Raw genomic sequence first — 19,341 nt, forward strand, 5'->3', positions numbered from 1 at the left:
TAGTAACTTTCTTCTCTCTTATCTTCCACAAGTCAGTGAAGTTTTTAAGAGTGACCTCATTGAGGGCACAATCCTACCCTGTCTCTACACAACTGTCCCCTGCCCCTGATTTCCGTTCTCTGTCACACTGTTCCCCTCAGGGTCTTCCTGGGAACATAACGGGATAATGTTGAAATGTTTTCAGAATCATTGTTTACGGTTTATTACAGTGGAGGCCCCTGCTGAGATCAAGGCTACATTGTGCCAGGTGCTGTACTAACGCAGTGACAGTAGTCCTTCTGCAAAGCATTTACAATCTAAATAGACAAGACAGACAAGGGGTGGGAGAGAGGAAGTGCTACCAGCTCCGTTTTCCAGATGCAGAACTGAGGCTCAGAGAGATTAACCCCTGGTCTAAACTACGGGGTTAGGTCGAATTTAGCCGCGTTAGGTCGAATTTTAAAATGAATGCGTCTACACAACCCAGCCCGTTCCGTCGACCTAAAGGGCTCTTAAAATCGACTTCTGTACTCCTCTCTGGCGAGGGGAGTAGCGCTAAAATCGACATTGCTAGGTCGAATTTGGGGTAGTGCAGATGCAATCTGAGAGTATTGGCCTCTGGGAGCTATCCCAGAGTGCTCCAATCTGACTGCTCTGGACAGCGGTTTGAACTCCGATGCACTAGCCAGGTACACAGGAAAAGCCCAGGGAAATTTTGAATTTCATTTCCTGTTTGGTCAGCGTGGCAAGCTCAGCAGCACAGGTGACCATGCAGTTCCCCCAGAATCGCAAACGAGCTCCAGCATGGACCGAAAGGGAGACACTGGATCTGCTGTATGGGGAGAAGAATCTGTGCAGGACAAATGCCGATCAAAAAGAAGAAATGCTAATATATATGCCAAAATCGCACAGGGCATGGTGGAGAGAGGCTACACCAGGACACACAGCAGTGCCGCGTGACAGTTAAGGAGCTCAGGCAAGCCTACCAAAAGACAAATGAGGCAAACGGTTGCTCCGGGTCAGAGCCCCATACATGCCACTTCTATGATCAGCTGCATGGCATTCTAGGGGGGGACCCTACCACTACCTCACCACTGTCTGTGGACATTTGCAAGGGGGGAGTCTCACGCAACAGGGAAGATTTTGTGGATGAGGAAGGAGGAGGAGGAGAATGCGCAGCAGGCAAGCGGGGAATCCGTTCTCCCCGGCAGCCAGGACCTTTTCATCACCCTGCAGCCAATACCCTCCCAAGGCGGGATCCCCGACCCTGAAGCCGAAGAAGGCAGCTCTGGTGAGTGCACATTTGTAACTACAGTAGAGGGTTTAAAAGCAATAGTGTTTAATGTTTGATTTGCCCTGAAGAATTGGGATGCATTCGTGGCCAGTACAGCTACTGGAAAAGTCTGTTAACGTGTCTGGGGATGGAGCGGGAATCCTCCAGGGACATCTCCATGAAGCTCTCCTAGAGGTACTCTGAAAGCCTTTGTAGAAGGTTTCTGGGGCGGGCTGCCTTATTTCATCCTCCACAGTAGGCCCTGTTACCACGCCAAGCCAGTAGCAAGTAGTCTGGAATCATTGCAGCACAAGCATGGCAGCGAATGGTCCTGGGTTTTGGTCACATTCAAGCAACATTCGGTCTTTATCCTTCTGTATTAGCCTCAGGAGAGTGATATAATTCATGGTCACCTGGTTGAAATAGGAGAATTTTTGTAAGGGAACAATAAAAGGACCCCGTTCATGCTGGGTTGTTTGCGCTTGGCTAAAAGGGTTCACACCGGAGAATAGCCATGCAGTGGTGGGAGGGGTGAAGGGCTCATCCCAGAGAATAGCCATGCGGTGGGGTGTGGGGAGGTGTGTGCTGCACATCCACCCGAAAACCGCAGCCCCTCCTTTTAAATGTGAAACCCAACCGGCATTGCTTGCTATGGGAAAGGATGGTGCTGGAGTTTGAAATCATTCCCACATGTTATGAAGGCGGAAGAAGCCAACCCCGCATACCAAAAGGCTGACCATGGCAGCCTGGAAACCAAATTCTGTTGCCCAGCTGTGTGTGATGTATCACCATACCGGCAGGCACTCACCATAAAAGGCAAAATGCGACCTTGTACCTAAAGCACATGTGCTGTCTGCTGTGAATTGCTTGATTCACTGTGAAATTCACTGTGAAATTCACTTTTGTTCTCAGAAATGCATCATCCTAAATTTTACTCTCCCTTTTATCTCCCCCAGGTGCAAATGTTTCTATGCTCCCCCTATCATCTCCGTCCCTGAGGTTATTGCAGATTAGAAGATGAAAAAAACCACACTCACGATGACATGTTTTCCGGGCTCATGCAGTCCTCCTGCACTGATAGGGCACAGCTTATTGCATGAAGGCATTCAGTGGCAGAGGCCAGGAAAGCATTAAGTGAGTGTGAAGAGCAGAGGCAGGAGGCAATGCTGAGGCTAATGCAGGAGCAAATGGACATGATGAAGCATCTGTTGGAGCTGCAGGAAAGCCAACAAGAGCACAGCCCCCCTCCCCCCCCCACGCTGCATCCATTGCATAACCGCCTGACCTCCTCCCCAAGTTCCATATCCTCCTTACCCAGATGCCCAAGAATGCAGGGGGGGTGGGGAGGGGAGGCTCCGGGCACCCAGCCACTCCACTCCAGAGGATGGCCCAAGCAACAGAAGGCTGTCATTCAAACTGTTTTGATTTGTAGTGTGGCTACAATAAGCAATGTGGCCTTGTCCTTCCCTCCTCCCAAACCCCACCCCACCCCACCCGGGCTACCTTGTCAGTTATCTCACTTTTTTTTTTGTAATTAATAAAGAAAGAATGCATGGTTTCAAAACAATAGTTACTTTATTTCCTTTGCCAGCTGTGATCAAAGGGGAGAGAGTGGTTGGCTTACAGGGAATTAAAATCAACAAAGGGGGCAGGTTTGCAGCAAGGAGAAACACACACAGCTGTCACACTATAGCCTGGCCAGTCATGAAACTGGTTTTCAAAGCCTCTCTGATGTGCAGCGCACCCAGCTGTGCTCTTCTAATTGCCCTGGTGTCTGGCTGCTCAAAATCAGTTGCCAGGCGATTTGCCTCAACCTCCCACCCCACCATAAACGTCTCCCCCTTACTCTCACAGATATTATGGAGCAAGCAGCAATAACAATCGGAATATTGGTTGTGCTGAGGTCTAACCTAGTCCACAAACAGCGCCAGTGAGCTTTTAAACGCCCAAAGGCATATTCTACCACCATTCTGCACATCTTCAGCCTATAGTTGAACTGCTCCTTACTACTGTCCAGGCTGCCTGTGTATGGCTTCATAAGCCATGGGAGCAAGGGGTAGGCTGGGTCCCCAAGGATAACTATTGGCATTTCAACATCCCCAATGGTAATTTTCTGGTCTGGGAAGTAAGTCCCTTCTTGCAACTGCTTGAACAGCCCAGAGTTCCTAAAGATGCGAGCGTCATGCACCTTTCCTGGCCACCCCACGTTGATGTCAGTGAAACATGCCTTGTGATCCACCAGTGCTTGCAGCCCCATTGAGAAGTACCCCTTGCAGTTTATATACTGGTTGGCACGGTGGTTCAGTGCCAAGATAGGGATATGTGTTCCGTCTATCGCCCCACCACAGTTAGGGAACCCCATTGCAGCAAAACCATCCAGTATGACCTACACATTTCTCAGAATCACTACCCTTGATAGCAGAACGTCAGTGATTGCATTGGCTACTTGGATCACAGCAGTCCCCACAGTAGACTTGCCCATTCCAAATTGATTCCCGACTGACCGGTAGCAGTCAGGCATTGCAAGCTTCCACAGAGCTATCACCACTCGCTTCTCAACTGTCAGGGCAGCTCCCATCTTGGAATTCCTGCGCTTCAGGGTGGGGGAAAGCAACTCACAAAATTCAAGTAAAGTGGCCTTACGCATGTGAAAGTTTCGCAGCTACTGTAAATCATCCCAAACCTGCAACACTATGCGGTCCCACCAGTCTGTGCTTGTTTGCCGTGCCAAGAATCGGCGTTCCACTGTATCAACCAGCCCCACTGCCGCCATGACGTCCCAATTGCCAGAGCCTGTGTTTTCAGGAACGTCTGTGTCTGTGTCCTCATCACAATCGTCCTCATGCTGGCGTCTCTTAGCCTGGTTCTCCGCATACTCCAGGATCATAAGTGAGGTGTTCACAACGCTCACAACAGCAGCTGGTGAGCTGAGCGGGCTCCATGCTTGCCGTAGTATGGCGTATGCATGGATAACCCAGGAAAAAAGGCGCAAAACGATTGTCTGCCATTGCTTTCACAGACAGAGGGAGGGAGGGGTGACTGACGACACGTCCCCAAAACCACCCTCAATAATGTTTTTGCCTCATCAGGCATTGGGAGCTTAACCCAGAATTCCAATGGGCAGTGGAAACTGCGGGAACTCTGGGATAGCTACCCACAGTGCACCACTCCATAAGTCAATGCTAGCCACACTATTGAGGATGCACTCCACCGACTTAATGTGAGGACATACACAACTGACTGTATAAAATCGATTTCTAAAAATCGACTTCTGTAAAATTGACCTAATTTCGTAGTGTAGACATATCCTAAGAGACTTGCCACAATGTCTGTGGCAGAACTGGGAATTTGCCTCTAAATTTCTTGAACCACAAAGAGAAAGAAATTTAGAGTTAAGGAGTTCATAGCACTGAAGTCAAAACATCTCTGACAAGGCAGTGCAGCCAAAATGGACCACAAAGCTGAGGCCATTATATGCCACAAGGAAAATGCTTTTCAGCAAGCATGTGGATAGGCCTATTATTGTTTCAAATCTGTATGTGAATCCATTGCGGGTGAATTATGCCAGATGCACAACTCTGCAGTGAACTCCTGTTTATCCCCAGAACATATACCACATGGTTAGCTTCATTGTAAACTTGCACACACTCTCAAAAAAAGAGACTTCAACTCTGTCCTGGAGGGACCGCTAAGAGGGCAGCTTTGTCAACGTGTGCATTCAATAACTGGCCCTTCTGCTGAGATAGGCAAGCAAGGGAGCCCGGTAATACCCATTAGAAGGTTGGCTTTCATCATGTGGACAAGCTGCCCAATGGGATTTGAACTGGGACCAAATTCAGTTCATGTATGTTACTAAACAGCCATTAGACAGGAAAGGCTTTTTGGTACTACTGACCCAAGCTAGATATTAACTGGTAACCTACAGGTTCTGTTACTCTGGAATGGATCCACTTAAGCCATCCAGTCATTTGCAGTTGTAACTGTGTTCTGTATCATTTGTGCCACAATATCTCCATCCATTTGTCAAGAAGGGCAGAAACATGTAACATCACCAGTATTTAGAGACTCTATGTTGTGCCAAAATGCCTAAACACACTGAGGCTAAGGCAAAGATGACTTGTTACATTTAATCCCATTCTAATACATGGGTTGTTTTCTTTTTAAATTTAAAACAACATAAATTCACACCTCCCAAAGATTATCTGAAAAGATTTGCTGGAGTTCAAATCTCATTAGTTTAATTACTTGGGGTCAGATTCATAGCCATTTGTCTCTCCTACACTGCATGAGAACATTGTGTCACATTGATACATTTATTTTAACTGTACTTGGAAACTATTCTGAGAAACAAATTAAACTATTGTTGGTGGGGAGAGGGGAAAAATCACCAAACATTCTCTGTTAAAAGAAAGCTGAGATGATTGCTGAAGAGACTATTTAGTTATTTCAACTTAATTAATAATTAAAACACCACTCTCCAAAGCTCTAGGCGCCCTAACATGCCAGTAATACAATTAAATCTCAGCAGCATTAAAATAATCAATTCAACAGAAGCTGAACCAGCCACCTACAAAAACTTCTTTCCACCCCTTTATTGCTAGTGTAAGCAAACCCTGAGCCTCCCCCTAAAATCCTGTCAAACAAACATCTTTCAATAAGATCTTGAATGATATTTTAACAGCATCAGCAAGAGAGAACAAAATTCTCCTCTTCTAAGAGACAGTGTGTTCTAGTGGGGGAGGGTCCTGGCATGGGACTCTGGATAACCGAGCTGTATTCCCAGTTCTGCCATTGGTCTGAATCGCTTCCCCGGTCTGAGCTTCAGTTTCCCCAACTGTAAAATGGGAATAATGATACAGACCTCCTTTGTAAAGCACCTTGATATTTACAGATGTACACTGCTGTACAAGAGCTAGGTATTATTACTACTATTAATCCGGTCAAAGCAGAATGTATTTATTTCCCTATACTCCCTTAGAATGTATAGTGAACTCCTTAAACACTTATCTAGTGAGGCTTATACATGATAGGCAATGGGAATACATATTTTTCTCTGTGTATGATGAGAACTCATACTGTAATTCTCCACTGGTTATTCTGGGCATATTGGAACCCAAAATACAGCCGAGAAATTACAGTGGCATATTCCAATGCCTCTGCAGGTGAATTTTGATTGGTATTTCTATTATAATCCCCTACTTACATTGCTGTAACATATTAACATACCCTTCTATAGTACAAGTTTCTAATGCTTAAGGCTGTGCGCTACTCAGAGAACATAACGGTCTCTGCAGTACCCTTTCTCTAACTTATTGTTATAAGGCACTTTGGAATAACCGGAGTATGAAGGGAGCTATATAAACCTAATTTTATGCTATTTTCAGGGTTCATAATCAGACCATAAAATTCTTCCCTGGTTACGATTCAGAACAGAGGATTCCCATACCCAATTAATTTCATTTCACAAATACCCTTGGGATTGACAAAACAAACAACCCCCCCCCCCCAGCAAACTTCTCCTTAAGGTCCATTTCTACTGAAACTCCAGTTAATTGCTAGGCAGGGGCAGCTGAGGGTAGCAGATAGTTATTCAAAGGAAGAATATCTGGAATTCGTATTTCATCTTCTCTACCTGACTGTCTGATTAGACTGTAAGATCCTGGGGCAAAGACTGTGTCCTGTTTTGTGTTTGGAAGGCACCTAACACATTGTGAGGACTGCCACAGTACGAATAATTATGTAAACTTGTTATGATACCTTTTGCAAGCACTGAGAACCCGGGAAACTGACTTCTTCTATTTATCCCAAGAAGAGGTAAAAACACAGGCATTATCATCAACAAACATTTATAGAAAGGTAACACCCAAAGGTCTTAGTGGGATGGGGAGCTGAGTGCAATACAAACAGACGAGACAACCCCTCTCCTGGAAATCTTATAAAAACAAAAATCATCTCCTCTCCACCAGAATCCACACCTATTTGATCTTTGGCCTCTCTTCTCTCCACTCTGGGCTAGGCCTCCCAACAAGGGTACCAGTTGGTATGAATGTTAATGGCTGCTTTTATGATGTAGAAGAGTAGGTTTTTTTTAAACAATTTTGCATATATTTTACATATATTTGCACGTATTTAATTTCTTTCACAGTTGCTTCGGCCCGTGAAACCCCTTCAAAAATTAATATGGCCCTCATCTCAAAGTTTGGAGAACACTAAACTCATATTCCGCCCAGGCCAGCAAACCAACATCAGTACCAACTTTCGGTCACAAGCAACAGAGATATCATTTACAACTATCTCCTCCTCACATGCCCCAGTCCTGAGAGGCACTAAAGCACCTGGCAACAGCTTCTGAGCATCTTTCGGTACCAAGTGCTAAATTCAACTGAATAAGCTCGAAAGGTTCCTTACAATTGCTTTCAGTTGATCTTACACAAGTCTGCTTTGTAGGTGAAATATAATAAAAATAAATGCTGCACAGATAAACTAGCATCTTTTCCTCTCACATAAGGACATTCTGCTCCTACCAGCACTGCTCAGATTGCCAAAATTCAGACAAATGCCATGTCCCCCTGCCTGTAGGCTGACTGTTTTGCTCAACTGTACTCTGCACTCAGCGAAGTCGCTTTGACCTTCTACTCCAGGAAACAAATTGGTCTCCTAGTTAAGCGCTCTCAATCTGTCTGTGTAAGAGAAGGGAAAAGTTCAAAGCACCCCAAGCCACCCATAAAGACTGGATAGATGTATAGACCAGGCACAAATTCCAATCGATGATGATGATATACCAAGGATGAAACTGCCTTTGACTTCAATAGGGCCAGGATTTCATCCAAGTGTTTTGTTTTGTTTGTTTAATATTTCCTGCTGTGGGGGGGAAATAGATGAATAGGTGTGGTGAGAGAGGATGAAAAGGAAAGGGGGAATAAAAAGAAAAAAGTGTGGGCAGGGGGAGAGGAAAGTGGGGATCATGACAAGAAGTAAATACAGAGAAGAGAAAAGGGAAATAAAGGAGGAGAGGAGGAGGAAGAAGGGAACACAGTGAAGGGAACGATGAGAGTCAAGCTACATGGCCAAGCCAAAAGGGTGATTGTTATGCTGAAAATATGTCAGTTTTTTAAAAAAGTATCAATAACTTGCACTTCCAAGATCCAATCCTGCGGTAGGATTCATGATGGTCCCTGCGGAATCCCACTGAAGCGCTTGGGCATCCAACTGCAGGACAGGGACCTATGATTTTCAATTCTTAACGGTGTTGAGTGACACGACAATGTTCAGTACTAGAATGGCTAGCTGCAGAGAAATTTCAGCTATGTAGCTATGGGGTAATTTGTTTTAGGAATATTTCCTTTCCCACAAGTATTAGGAGGCGGTCTTTTTTTCTTAATAAAAATACCATTTAGCTTTTATATTGCACTTTTCATCCATAGATCTCAGAGTGCTGAACAAAAGAAGTCAGAAACGTTATCCACGTTGTAGAGATAGGGAAACTGAGGAGCCAAAAGATGAAGTATCTGGCTCAGAGTCTCATAATAGGCCCATGGCAGAGCCAGGAATAAAACCCCCATCTCTTGAACCCTACCTAGTCCACTACCTTGTCAACTGGTCACGTCTACGCTGCATTGTAAACCAGGGTCTGTGAGACCTGGGCTTGTGGACTCGGTATTTTCAAGCCTGCACTTGAGTGTCCACACTGCTTTGTAAACCTGGGTTTACAATTGCTGGATCAGGCCTCACAGCCATGCTAGCATGTCCATATTGCACTATGCAGATCTTCCGACTTGAGTCTGGGGCTTGAGCTGTGTCCACACGACAAAACAACAGGGCTTGGATCCAAGTCACACTATGACTTGGGCCCTGACCAACCCCACTAGCAGGGTCCTAGCATCCAGGGCCTGAGTGCTTGCTGACCCGAATCAGACTGATTTGCATGTGGACAAAAGGGGGAGCTTGGGCTTAAACCAGAATGACAACCCAGGCTTAGTGTGCAGTGAAGACATACCCACTGCCTCTCAAGGCCTGAGAAACTTTGTTCAGACTACATAAGATTAGTTAAATTTATCTTTGATCTTTTTTTCTGAATGGTACATCAATAATGCAACGTAAATATGAACATAATAGTAATAAAAAACCTAATTCTGCTTTTTTCTATCACAAACTACTTTCTAAAGCACATTTATGTCTCAAAAATTATCTGAATTTAGAGTTTCTCATTAGAATAGGATTCATTTAGAGACTCCGGAGTGTGCTTAGTGCTCCATTCACAAGACCCTCAGCTGACTGGCATTCCCCAGTGTAACCAAGGCATGCTTTCCATGAGCCATTAAAGCATGTCTTAATGCGACATTAGCCTCTAGCAGCAGCATTAAGAATTCCAGACTCTATGGGGAAAATGAAAAACAGTAGATTCTAGCAATAGACAGGAGCTGACAGATTATTGGGAGAGGGTGCCTTAAAATCACAAATAGGGATACACTGAAAGGCACTCCATGACCTCACCCCATGGATTTGCCAAAAAAGCATTTGTTAACGACTTGCAAGCATCATAAACCCGAAGTTGGAAAGTTTTCCTATACATCAATGACTTTTTACTTGAAAACAACAGCTGAAATATTCAGCACTACTGCAATTTACCAACGCTTTGTATTTGTTCTCGCAGACAGCTGCTTCATAGTGCCAGTTGGCTTCTGTACAGGGAATTAACCCATAGGAGTTTTACCTGCATGCTGCCGAGGCTCCCTCTCCTGCTACTGTTCTGACTCTCACCCGCAGGGCCAGCACTGTAGCAGATGGCATCAAACCCCAAAATTCCTCCAACACAGTCACCGATGAGGCACACCTGCCCAGAATAAGAGATTTCATGTGAGTCCTACATAGTGATATTTATCCAGCCAGAGTCACTGACTCAAAAGAGGAGGCAAAGGGGGGTGGCATCATGAAGCCTGATAACAGCTCCCTGATCCTGGGGACTAGTCTGCAGCAGCCAAGGGTTGCAAAGTTTCTGGTGGATCTCATTATAGCCACTTTGCCACTCCTCCTCTCCCCACCAGCATGCTCCCTATGCCAAAGGGTGGCACAGGGGCTGCCTCCATCAGCTTTACACCAGAAGGGAATTAGTTTTGTTTGTTTTGTCATGCATCATGAAATCTGTCCATAGGTATTGTAATTCCTATGGCTGGAGCACAGCTGGGGCTGCACAGCCCTCCTCTCCCCAAATGCTGATGCGGTCCAGCAGCTCGACATTGCCCCAAACGGGGGATCGCCTGGTGCGTGGAGCTGGCATGGTCACCTGGAAAGATGCGCTGAGACCCACTGCCCGTGTCACCGAGAAAACAGGAAGGGGACCTTCAAAATTCCCAAGGAATTTAAGAGGTGGGGCTGACGGTTGGTCACCTGAGGGCAGGGCAGTAGAATTCATGACCAGAGGCAAGAACAGGCATTGTGGGACACCTCCTCGAGGCCAATCGCAGCACTGTAATCGACCAGGATGTCTACACTGGCACCATGGCACTGTACCCCGGCGCAGAAAGCTCTAGGCCTCTCATCGAGGTGGGTTTTTTACAGCGCTGCTACTGCGCACTTAGTGGCTTGGCAGTGTGTACGCCTCGGGAGTTACACCGCAGAAAGCTGCTTTACTGCACAGAAACTTGCCACTGTAGACAAGGCCTCAGATTCAAGTCACTGCTCTGAACCAAGCAACACAGGGTTCTCCCACATCTCAGATGAGTTTTTAATTTAATAATAGTACCCCCTCCAATGCACCCCACAAAGAACTGAAAATCCACCTGGCTACACAGAACCTGTAACACTACATGAACGGCACGTTTTGTGAGGGATTAATGGCATCTCACTGCACTTACCATGACAACTCTCATTTTAATAATGATGATTATGAGCGTTAGAGTAGCAGGATGTGATTCCCACCTCAAAGAGACATACCTGCATTACCTCAATGACAGCTAGTGTGCTACAAATAGAATGTCACTACAGTGGCAGGTGGGGCTAGCCACCCTGAGACATGCCTGTAGTCTGAGATGGGCACATAGTCTGGACAGCTAGCCCCTCCTGCTGTAAGAGCAAGGCAGTCCTTTGCCCCGAAGATTTTGTAAAGTAAGTAAACAAGAGAGGAAAGGGTGGGAGAGGAAACTGAGGCACAGACACATGAAGTGACTTGCTCAGGTCAAACAGCAGGTCAGTGGCAGACCTGGGAATAGAACTGAAGGCCCGACTCCCAGTCCAGTTTCACTTAATTATACTGTACGTATTTTATAACTAGAGATCTATATATTTAGAGGTGAATTGGATGTTTTTATCCAGTTGCCAAAATGGAGGACCATGAACAATACAGAGAATGACATCACATTTTCGTTCTAATGATATCAGCACTTCTCCTGTGTGGTGGAAACATGCAAAATATACTGAGATTGTTTACACCCTCCCAGGTGAATTTCCAATAGACGTTTTTCAAAAAGAGCCTTTTTTGTAGCTTTGGCCTAAAGAAAAACAAACCTCTTAACATTCAATTTCTACTGGAAGAGCTCTGTTTTATAATTATCTCTGTAATTGGTATAATTTTTCTTTGCATAATCTCACCTTTCATAATGTTCTGTCATAGTAGCCGGGGTTTTTTTTTTAAAAGCTCCAAGCAAGAACATTTTTACTATGGATATTAAACTGGCTCCAAACCAAATTTTAGCTTAAAAAACTGATATGCCACAGCATAATCCTATTATTGTTATGAAAAAAAAAACCAATTTGTTTGTGTAATAAAACTCATGCTTTCCTCAGAAGATTACACTGTACTCTCAGATTAAAAATCTTTTCTTCTTTTAGAGCCTTTGAAACCTCACTGTACTTAAAACAACTGTATCTATCTAGACCTTTAAAGGCTCCCCCACACAAGTGTTTATAAGCACTTCACACTCAGTAATAAATGTATCTTCAAATAAGGTAGAGAAGTATTAGTAACCCCATTTAGAGACCAGGTAGCTACAGGAGAGTGGTGATCCCAAACCCAATATATTCCATGCAAGTCTTTGAGCTGATTTAATTGGGATTTGTATCGGGCCCAGTGATACTGAGTGATTTGCCCATGGTCACACAAGGGAATGTGTGGCAGAGCCAAAATCTGAACCCAGATCTCCCCAGTCCTCAAGCATAAGATCATGCTTCCTCCCGGTGTTTTACTGACACTGTGACAAGAGAGGGGGATACCAGTTGTCATAAATATAAAGGGAAGGGTAAACCCCTTTGAAATCCCTCCTGGCCGGGGAAAGCTCCTCTCACTTGTAAAGGGTTAAGAAGCTAAAGGTAACCTCGCTGGCACCTGACCAAAATGACCAATGAGGAGACAAGATACTTTCAAAAGCTGGGAGGAGGGAGAGAAACAAAGGGTCTGTGTGTCTGTCTATATGCTGGTTTCTGCCCGGGATAGACCAGGAATGGAGTCTTAGAACTTTTAGTAAGTAATCTAGCTAGGTATGTGTTAGATTATGATTTCTTTAAATGGCTGAGAAAAGAATTGTGCTGAATAGAATAACTATTTCTGTCTGTGTATCTTTTTTGTAACTTAAGGTTTTGCCTAGAGGGGTTCTCTATGTTTTTGAATCTAATTACCCTGTAAGATATCTACCATCCTGATTTTACAGGGGGGATTTCTTTATTTCTATTTACTTTTATTTTATTAAAAGTCTTCTTGTAAGAAAACTGAATGCTTTTTCATTGTTCTCAGATCCAAGGGTTTGGGTCTGTGGTCACCTATGCAAATTGGTGAGGCTTTTTATCTAACATTTCCCAGGAAAGGGGGGGTGCAAGTGTTGGGAGGATTGTTCATTGTTCTTAAGATCCAAGGGTCTTGGTCTGTAGTCACCTAGGCAAATTGGTGAGGCTTTTTACCATACCTTGTCCAGGAAGTGGGGTGCAAGGTTTTGGGAAGTATTTTGGGGGGAAAGATGCGTCCAAACAGCTCTTCCCCAGTAACCAGTATTAGTTTGGTGGTGGTAGCGGCCAATCCAAGGACAAAGGGTGGAATATTTTGTACCTTGGGGAAGTTTTGACCTAAGCTGGTAAAGATAAGCTTAGGAGGTTTTTCATGCAGGTCCCCACATCTGTACCCTAGAGTTCAGAGTGGGGGAGGAACCTTGACACCAGTACTTAAATGTTCAATTCCCTATGGCCTAATCAGAGACGTGCTGAGGTCCCTCAACTCCCATCATCTGCAACGGGGTTATACAAACTTGGGAACTGGACTGTCTGGGAGAGAAGGTACAGCTAGAGTGGAGTAAATTTTTCAGCTGAAACTTTTTCCAGTGAGAATTGCAGATTCAACCACACCAAAACATTTCATGAATGTGTGTTGGTTTCGATTAATTGTTCACTTTGGAGTGGTGGTGGAGGGGGGAGAGAACAAGTCAGAAAAAAAAAAGCAAAACATTTTGTTTTGACATTTGCAACATGAAGTGTTTCAAATTTTGTTCAACCCACAACAAAAATTTTCTTCAGCTTTTCAATTTGCTGACAAATTTCCAGATTTTAGTTTTTGGTCTGACCTCAAATATTGATTTTAAACTTTTTTAAATTGCCAATGAACCAAAAATTCCAATATTCTCACACCTTTTGGTCCAGTCTTTCTATTAACTGCATGGAGTTACCAGCTCAAACTGACACTGCTCAGGTTTCAGGAAGCTTCTAGTTCACCCTGGACATGCTCAGAGGGTTAACAGAGAGAGAGTGTGGGTGAGGAACTTTTATTGAACCAACTTCTGTTGGCGAAAGAGAGCTTTTGAGCTTACACAGAGCTCTTCTTCAGGTCTGGGAAAGGTACACAGAGGCTTAACAGACATTTTGCCCTCCCATGCTAACACTGCTTCATCTTATTTGCTGCGTCATCCCTATACTAGTAACTTGATACACTCAACACAATGGCTTAAAATAATGGAAACTCAGCCTTGCCCAAAGCATTTTTCTTTGATGTAAGAGGAAACAGTCTTACCTGTCCATTAAAACCAGTCCCATCTGGAGACTTGAGAAATTCATTGTAAACTTGGTTGGCTCTGCTAATCACCATGGCAACTGCATCCTGGTACTGAGGGGAGGAAATGGCCAGCAAGGGCAAGGCAGCCAGTGGGATGTGGTCTTCACTACTGCTGAGGCAGTTCTCATCATAGCTGTAGGGATTCAGGCTGAAGAAGAAGATACTGTCATCAGGAAAATGCAACAAAAGGAAGCGCACAATATTACAGCCCTTATGTCAGTGTATTAAACTGAAATGATCCTGGGCTAGTCAGGTTTGGTACAAAACACCATCACCTTAAAAAATCATCTCTTTAAAAGCTAGGCTTTCCTGATCTGTGTTATTGACACTGCTTTAGATTGGTAGAGTGGAAGGAGTTTTTATAAATCTGATTTATTCTTCACCATTTATGCTCCTTATTTTTACTAAAGAAGCCAAGAGAAATGCAAGAAGGAAACAGATTCAGTTTCTGGTTTTCATACATTAGCACAATACAATGGTTGATAGGATGCAGCTGCTGCACTGGAATATGATAGCCTTCCAAATGAATGGCTCGCATTGAAATTTTTTTTTAAAAATACAGAAACATTTCTGTCAATGAGATTTTGTAAAAGTTTGTATAAATTTTGGAGAAAATCTGACTTGACAATATTCCTTCCAAAAGGCAGAACAAGATCAGCCTATTATCTGATCAATTACATAAAAGTATGCCCCAAAACAACATGCAAACATTCATCTATTAGCATTATACAAAAGAATGTGACTGGCTTGAAAACTGATGTTTAGATTTACTAGGATACCAGTTTTATCTGAGGGTTTGTCTACATGGTGAGGTAATGTGCTCTACAGGGGTTTGATTTCTAAAGCGCACAAACATACTGTGTATTAATTGGTCTGTGTAGAACCTGCTGGAATGCACTAAAGGTTCCTTAGTACACTTTAACGTAGTACGGTTTTAAACCCTCTATGTCTAGTCTAGATTTTAGCTCTGCACGTTTCCCCATACCAACCTGTCAGTCATGCTTTGGATGATCTTTAAAAGTGAAGGGGAAAAACAATTTCCAGAGAGCAGAAATTGCAAGCCATATCACCTCATGCCAGGTTCTCAGAATATATTTATGTACCTTTTGAGACTAAGATAAGGTCAGAAGTACTTTGAAAATTAGGCTGGATTTCAGCCAAGGCTGCAGAGGTAGAAAACAAAGACTTCATAAATAATAGTAGTTGGAGTGCAAAATACTCCAAAGACCTCAGAGCACTTTCATTAAACCTCACAACAAGGCAGGTAAGCATCACCATTTCACACATGGGGAAACAAGCACAGAGACGTGTAGGGTCAGATTTTGAAGTGAATGAGTTTAGACATTAAAAACAAACAGTATTTGCAATCTAGATGGTCAATCCCTGAAGTTTGCTATGATTAATGAACAAACAACTAAGAGGAAGGGAACAAAAGAAGCCCCGCACCTGAGAAACAGAAGGCTACAGTGGTTGGGTAATCTACATCTGGTAATCAGAGAGAAAAAAGCAACCAGATCTCAGAGTAGAAAGATATGGAGAAGATATTTCTTAAAGTTACCTGCAGTCTTTTTCAATAACCAAAGTATAAAACACTAACTGGCCAAGATTACTGGGGTTCCTTCAGGATAATAATTTTTGGACTGCTGAGTATGTCTAAATCAGGGAAAGATAGCAAAAACAAAAACCAAAAAACCAAAAACATCAAACAACCCTAGCGATTTCCTGTATAAACTTTAAGTGACACCACTAATAATGCAGTGTTGTTGTAGCCGTGTCACAGTCAGGGTATGAGAGAGACAAGGTGGGTGAGGTAATATCTTTTATTGCACCGACTTCTGTTGGGGAGCGAGACAAGTTTCAAGCTTACACAGAGCTCTTCAGGTCTGGGAAAGGTACTCTGAGTGTCCCAGCTAAATACAAGGTGGAACAGATTGTTTAGCGTAAGTTATTAACACATATTTCAAGGGACCATTCAAGGTGAAGTGGCCAACTAGCAAACCCAACCCCCACCCCCCACCCACCCCCCCCCCGCAACCGATGCATTCCATCCTCTCCGTCGCCCGCACTTTCCCCCACTATGACCAGAGGGGTGTTAATGGACAACTTCACCTTAAATGACCCCTTGAAATGAAATGAGGCTGAGATTTTCAAAGCAGCCTAAGGGCTTTAGACATGCATCTTCTATTAATTGTAAGTGGCAGATGTGTGTGTAAATCTCCTAGACTATTTTGGAAACTTCAACCATTCAATCCTACAAAAAACTCTTTCGCTCTCTAGTAGTTCTCTCTCAGGTTGGGTTGACCTATGTAATTCTTTATAAGATACACTTATAATACCATCACACTTCTGCAGCAGTACATACCCTTACACCTGCAGATCTCAAAGTGCTTACCCCCATTAATCATGCGTTGCATATTCAATTTTAGCCCATTTTAGCCACTTGAACGCAGAATCATATTCACCCTGGTGGCCGGGGGGGGCGGGGGGAGAGGCCTGCACATCGCATAAATGCCACAGCTTAGACAGCTGGAGAGAGCTGCCAGCAATACAGAAACATGACCTTATGGGCTAACAATGCATGGAAATGCTGCAAAGGATCCTGTAGGCTGAACAAATGAATGCTGGAGTGGGTCAGTTGTACAGGAACAGGAGCATAGGAATTGCCAAACTGGATCAGACTCAAGGTCCCGCTAGTCCAATATCCTTTCTCTGACCGTTGCCAGGACTAGATTCTTTGGGAGAAAGTATAAGAACCCTACAGCAGGCAGATGCGGGATGATTTGCTGCAGTTGGTCTCCACCTAATCTCTCATAGTAAGAGATTAGTTTAAACCCTGAAGCATGAGCTTCACTATCCCTTCAAAGCTTCTGTTAAGATAATCTATTTTAATTCTGCATTTTCTTGTGATCCATATAAATGTCCCAACCCTTTTTTGACTCTTCCTAAATTCTTAACCTCAATGACCTCCTACAGCAATGAGTTCAACAGCCCAATTATCCATTGTGTGAAAAAATATTTCGCTTTATCACTTTGTACCTTGGCCTCTGTTTGAGATTTGTGGGGCTGGATCTAACCGCACTGCACAAAGCCCAAAGAGTAAGGTTTTGTGGGGGAGGAGGGGAGTGAAGGTGAAGTAAATTTCACTCAGATATGGTAAATGACTTGCCTCCAAACTCAAATAGTGAGGCAGTCACTGAGTCAGTCATAGAACCCAGGAGTCCTGGGTTGAAATCCTTTGCTCAGCCTTAAGCCAACACAAACTTTTCAGATGAAATGGGGGGTAGCCAACATCGGGTTTTATTTAGCTGTTATTATTTATTTTTTATTGCATCAGTGCCTAGGAGCCACAGCAATCGTCCGGGACCTCATTGTGCTAGGCACCGTACAGATAACAAAGAGACTGTTCCTGCTTCAAAGAGTTTACAGCTGAAGTGATTAGTAGGTTGTATGTTCTGTTTCTGAAATGCAAATACATCACAGGTACATAATACTGTATTTTGTTTATGTTTCTCTCCCCATACCTTTCTTCTGTTACTCATCCTGGGGGGCAAAAACCCCCAACAACACACACAAAAATGAACTAGCCAGACACATGCATATCACCATCTGTCCACTTGGCTGTATGTAGCACCCCTTTTCTTTGTCTGTCCCTTCTCTTTTTTAGAATATATTCTCCTCAGGGCAGGGACTCCCTGTAACTATGTGCTTGCCCTGGACTTAGTACAATGGGTTCCAGATTCTGACAGGAACCTCTGTGCTATAACAATATTAAACAGTGTGCCGTTTGAGATGGGATTAGCTCTATGGAACTATTATCACCACCACAGACGATACCAATTTAAAAAAAACAAAACTACTTACAGCTCTGAAATGCTGTGGTTGGTCTGTATTTTCCTCTAAGCCTCATGCAAATTTCCATGTTTAGCCTGTGCTAAAGCACTCAAGTGACAGATATTTTACATCTTAAGAAGTTCAAAATTTTTAGACCCGGAGCTCAGCTGCTCTGTCAGGTAGCATCAATTTACCAATTAACATGACTTCACTCTGCCAGCGGATCAGACCATCCAAATGCAAAGCAGACAGATTGCTGAATACCAGTGCCAAAATAAAATAAAATAAAAACAAACTTTAAAAATATAAAATAAAAAGGCCTCCCTAGCTATATAACTCTCACTTAAAAAACAAAAATAATCATTTAGAATGAGAATTTTCAAAAGAGAAAAAAGATCACATCTACATAATAAAAGCAAGATACAAAAGGAAATCCAGAAGAGAAATACACAGAAGCAGAGGGCAAAAAAAATTAATAGCCAGCAACACTTCTCATGAGTGAGCAAAGAAATCAGGATCAAGCTGCAGTTCAGCAATTAATTCCTGCTAAATTAATTACAAATAATTACCTGGTTGGGAAAGAACAGTTTATTTTTCTTTTATTGCAAAGGTCACGGAAGGGGAGATTTTTGTTGTTATCATAAACACAATGAAAACGAAAAAGCAGCACTTGAAAAGGACACCCTGGAAAAGAGGAAGCTCTTTATCACAAGAGATAGGCAGGATGTCAGAGACAAACACAAAGCCTTGTTAGCTTGGTGCCTTGACAGACCACTGCAGGAGCCCTAACATGCACCAGTTTGGAAGTGCTGCATTCACAAAGTGGTGGGGTGAGGAGGAGAGGAAATCACCAGGGGGCAGGTGAATCCATTAATTGTAATAACGTTGCAGATACAGACAGTATCCCCTTCATTGCCGGCGCTGTATCCAAAACAGATCCAGGACCCTGGAGAGCTAGGTGTTTGTATCATTTGTGCCCAGTCAACAGATGCCACCATGTCACAGAGCCAGGTGCTTTGCAACAGATTGTATAATGGGGGCTGAGAGAGAGAGAATATTCAACATCCAACGCAGGGGATTAGCAAAATAGTTTTCAAATACTAGCTGATGCAGATCACAACCCCATGCTGGTCCCTTCTGACTGACTTCTTTGGGGAGGGGTGCTTGAGGCTTAACACTTGGGAAAGGAAAAGGCAGAGGGACCAATTTATGCGCCAATGCTTGTGCTAAC

The 19,341-nt window shown here is 43.7% G+C and overlaps 1 protein-coding gene across 10 annotated transcripts in view; it reads right to left on the reverse strand.

The window, feature by feature from the left end:
* The window catches only part of PITPNM3 (PITPNM family member 3), a 346,570-nt gene that overhangs the window by 52,149 nt on the left and 275,080 nt on the right, over nt 1–19,341 (reverse strand). For all 10 annotated transcript variants that reach the window (XM_048823832.2, XM_075120851.1, XM_048823829.2 and 7 more), the window contains 2 exons: nt 14,238–14,427; nt 9,966–10,085 (listed from right to left, as the gene is read on the reverse strand). In XM_048823832.2, coding sequence (XP_048679789.1) covers nt 9,966–10,085; nt 14,238–14,427 — 310 coding nt within the window. The remainder of the gene's footprint in view (nt 1–9,965; nt 10,086–14,237; nt 14,428–19,341) is intronic.

Source organism: Caretta caretta, chromosome 17 (assembly GCF_965140235.1).
Source record: "Caretta caretta isolate rCarCar2 chromosome 17, rCarCar1.hap1, whole genome shotgun sequence".
Lineage (NCBI taxonomy): Eukaryota > Metazoa > Chordata > Testudines > Cheloniidae > Caretta > Caretta caretta.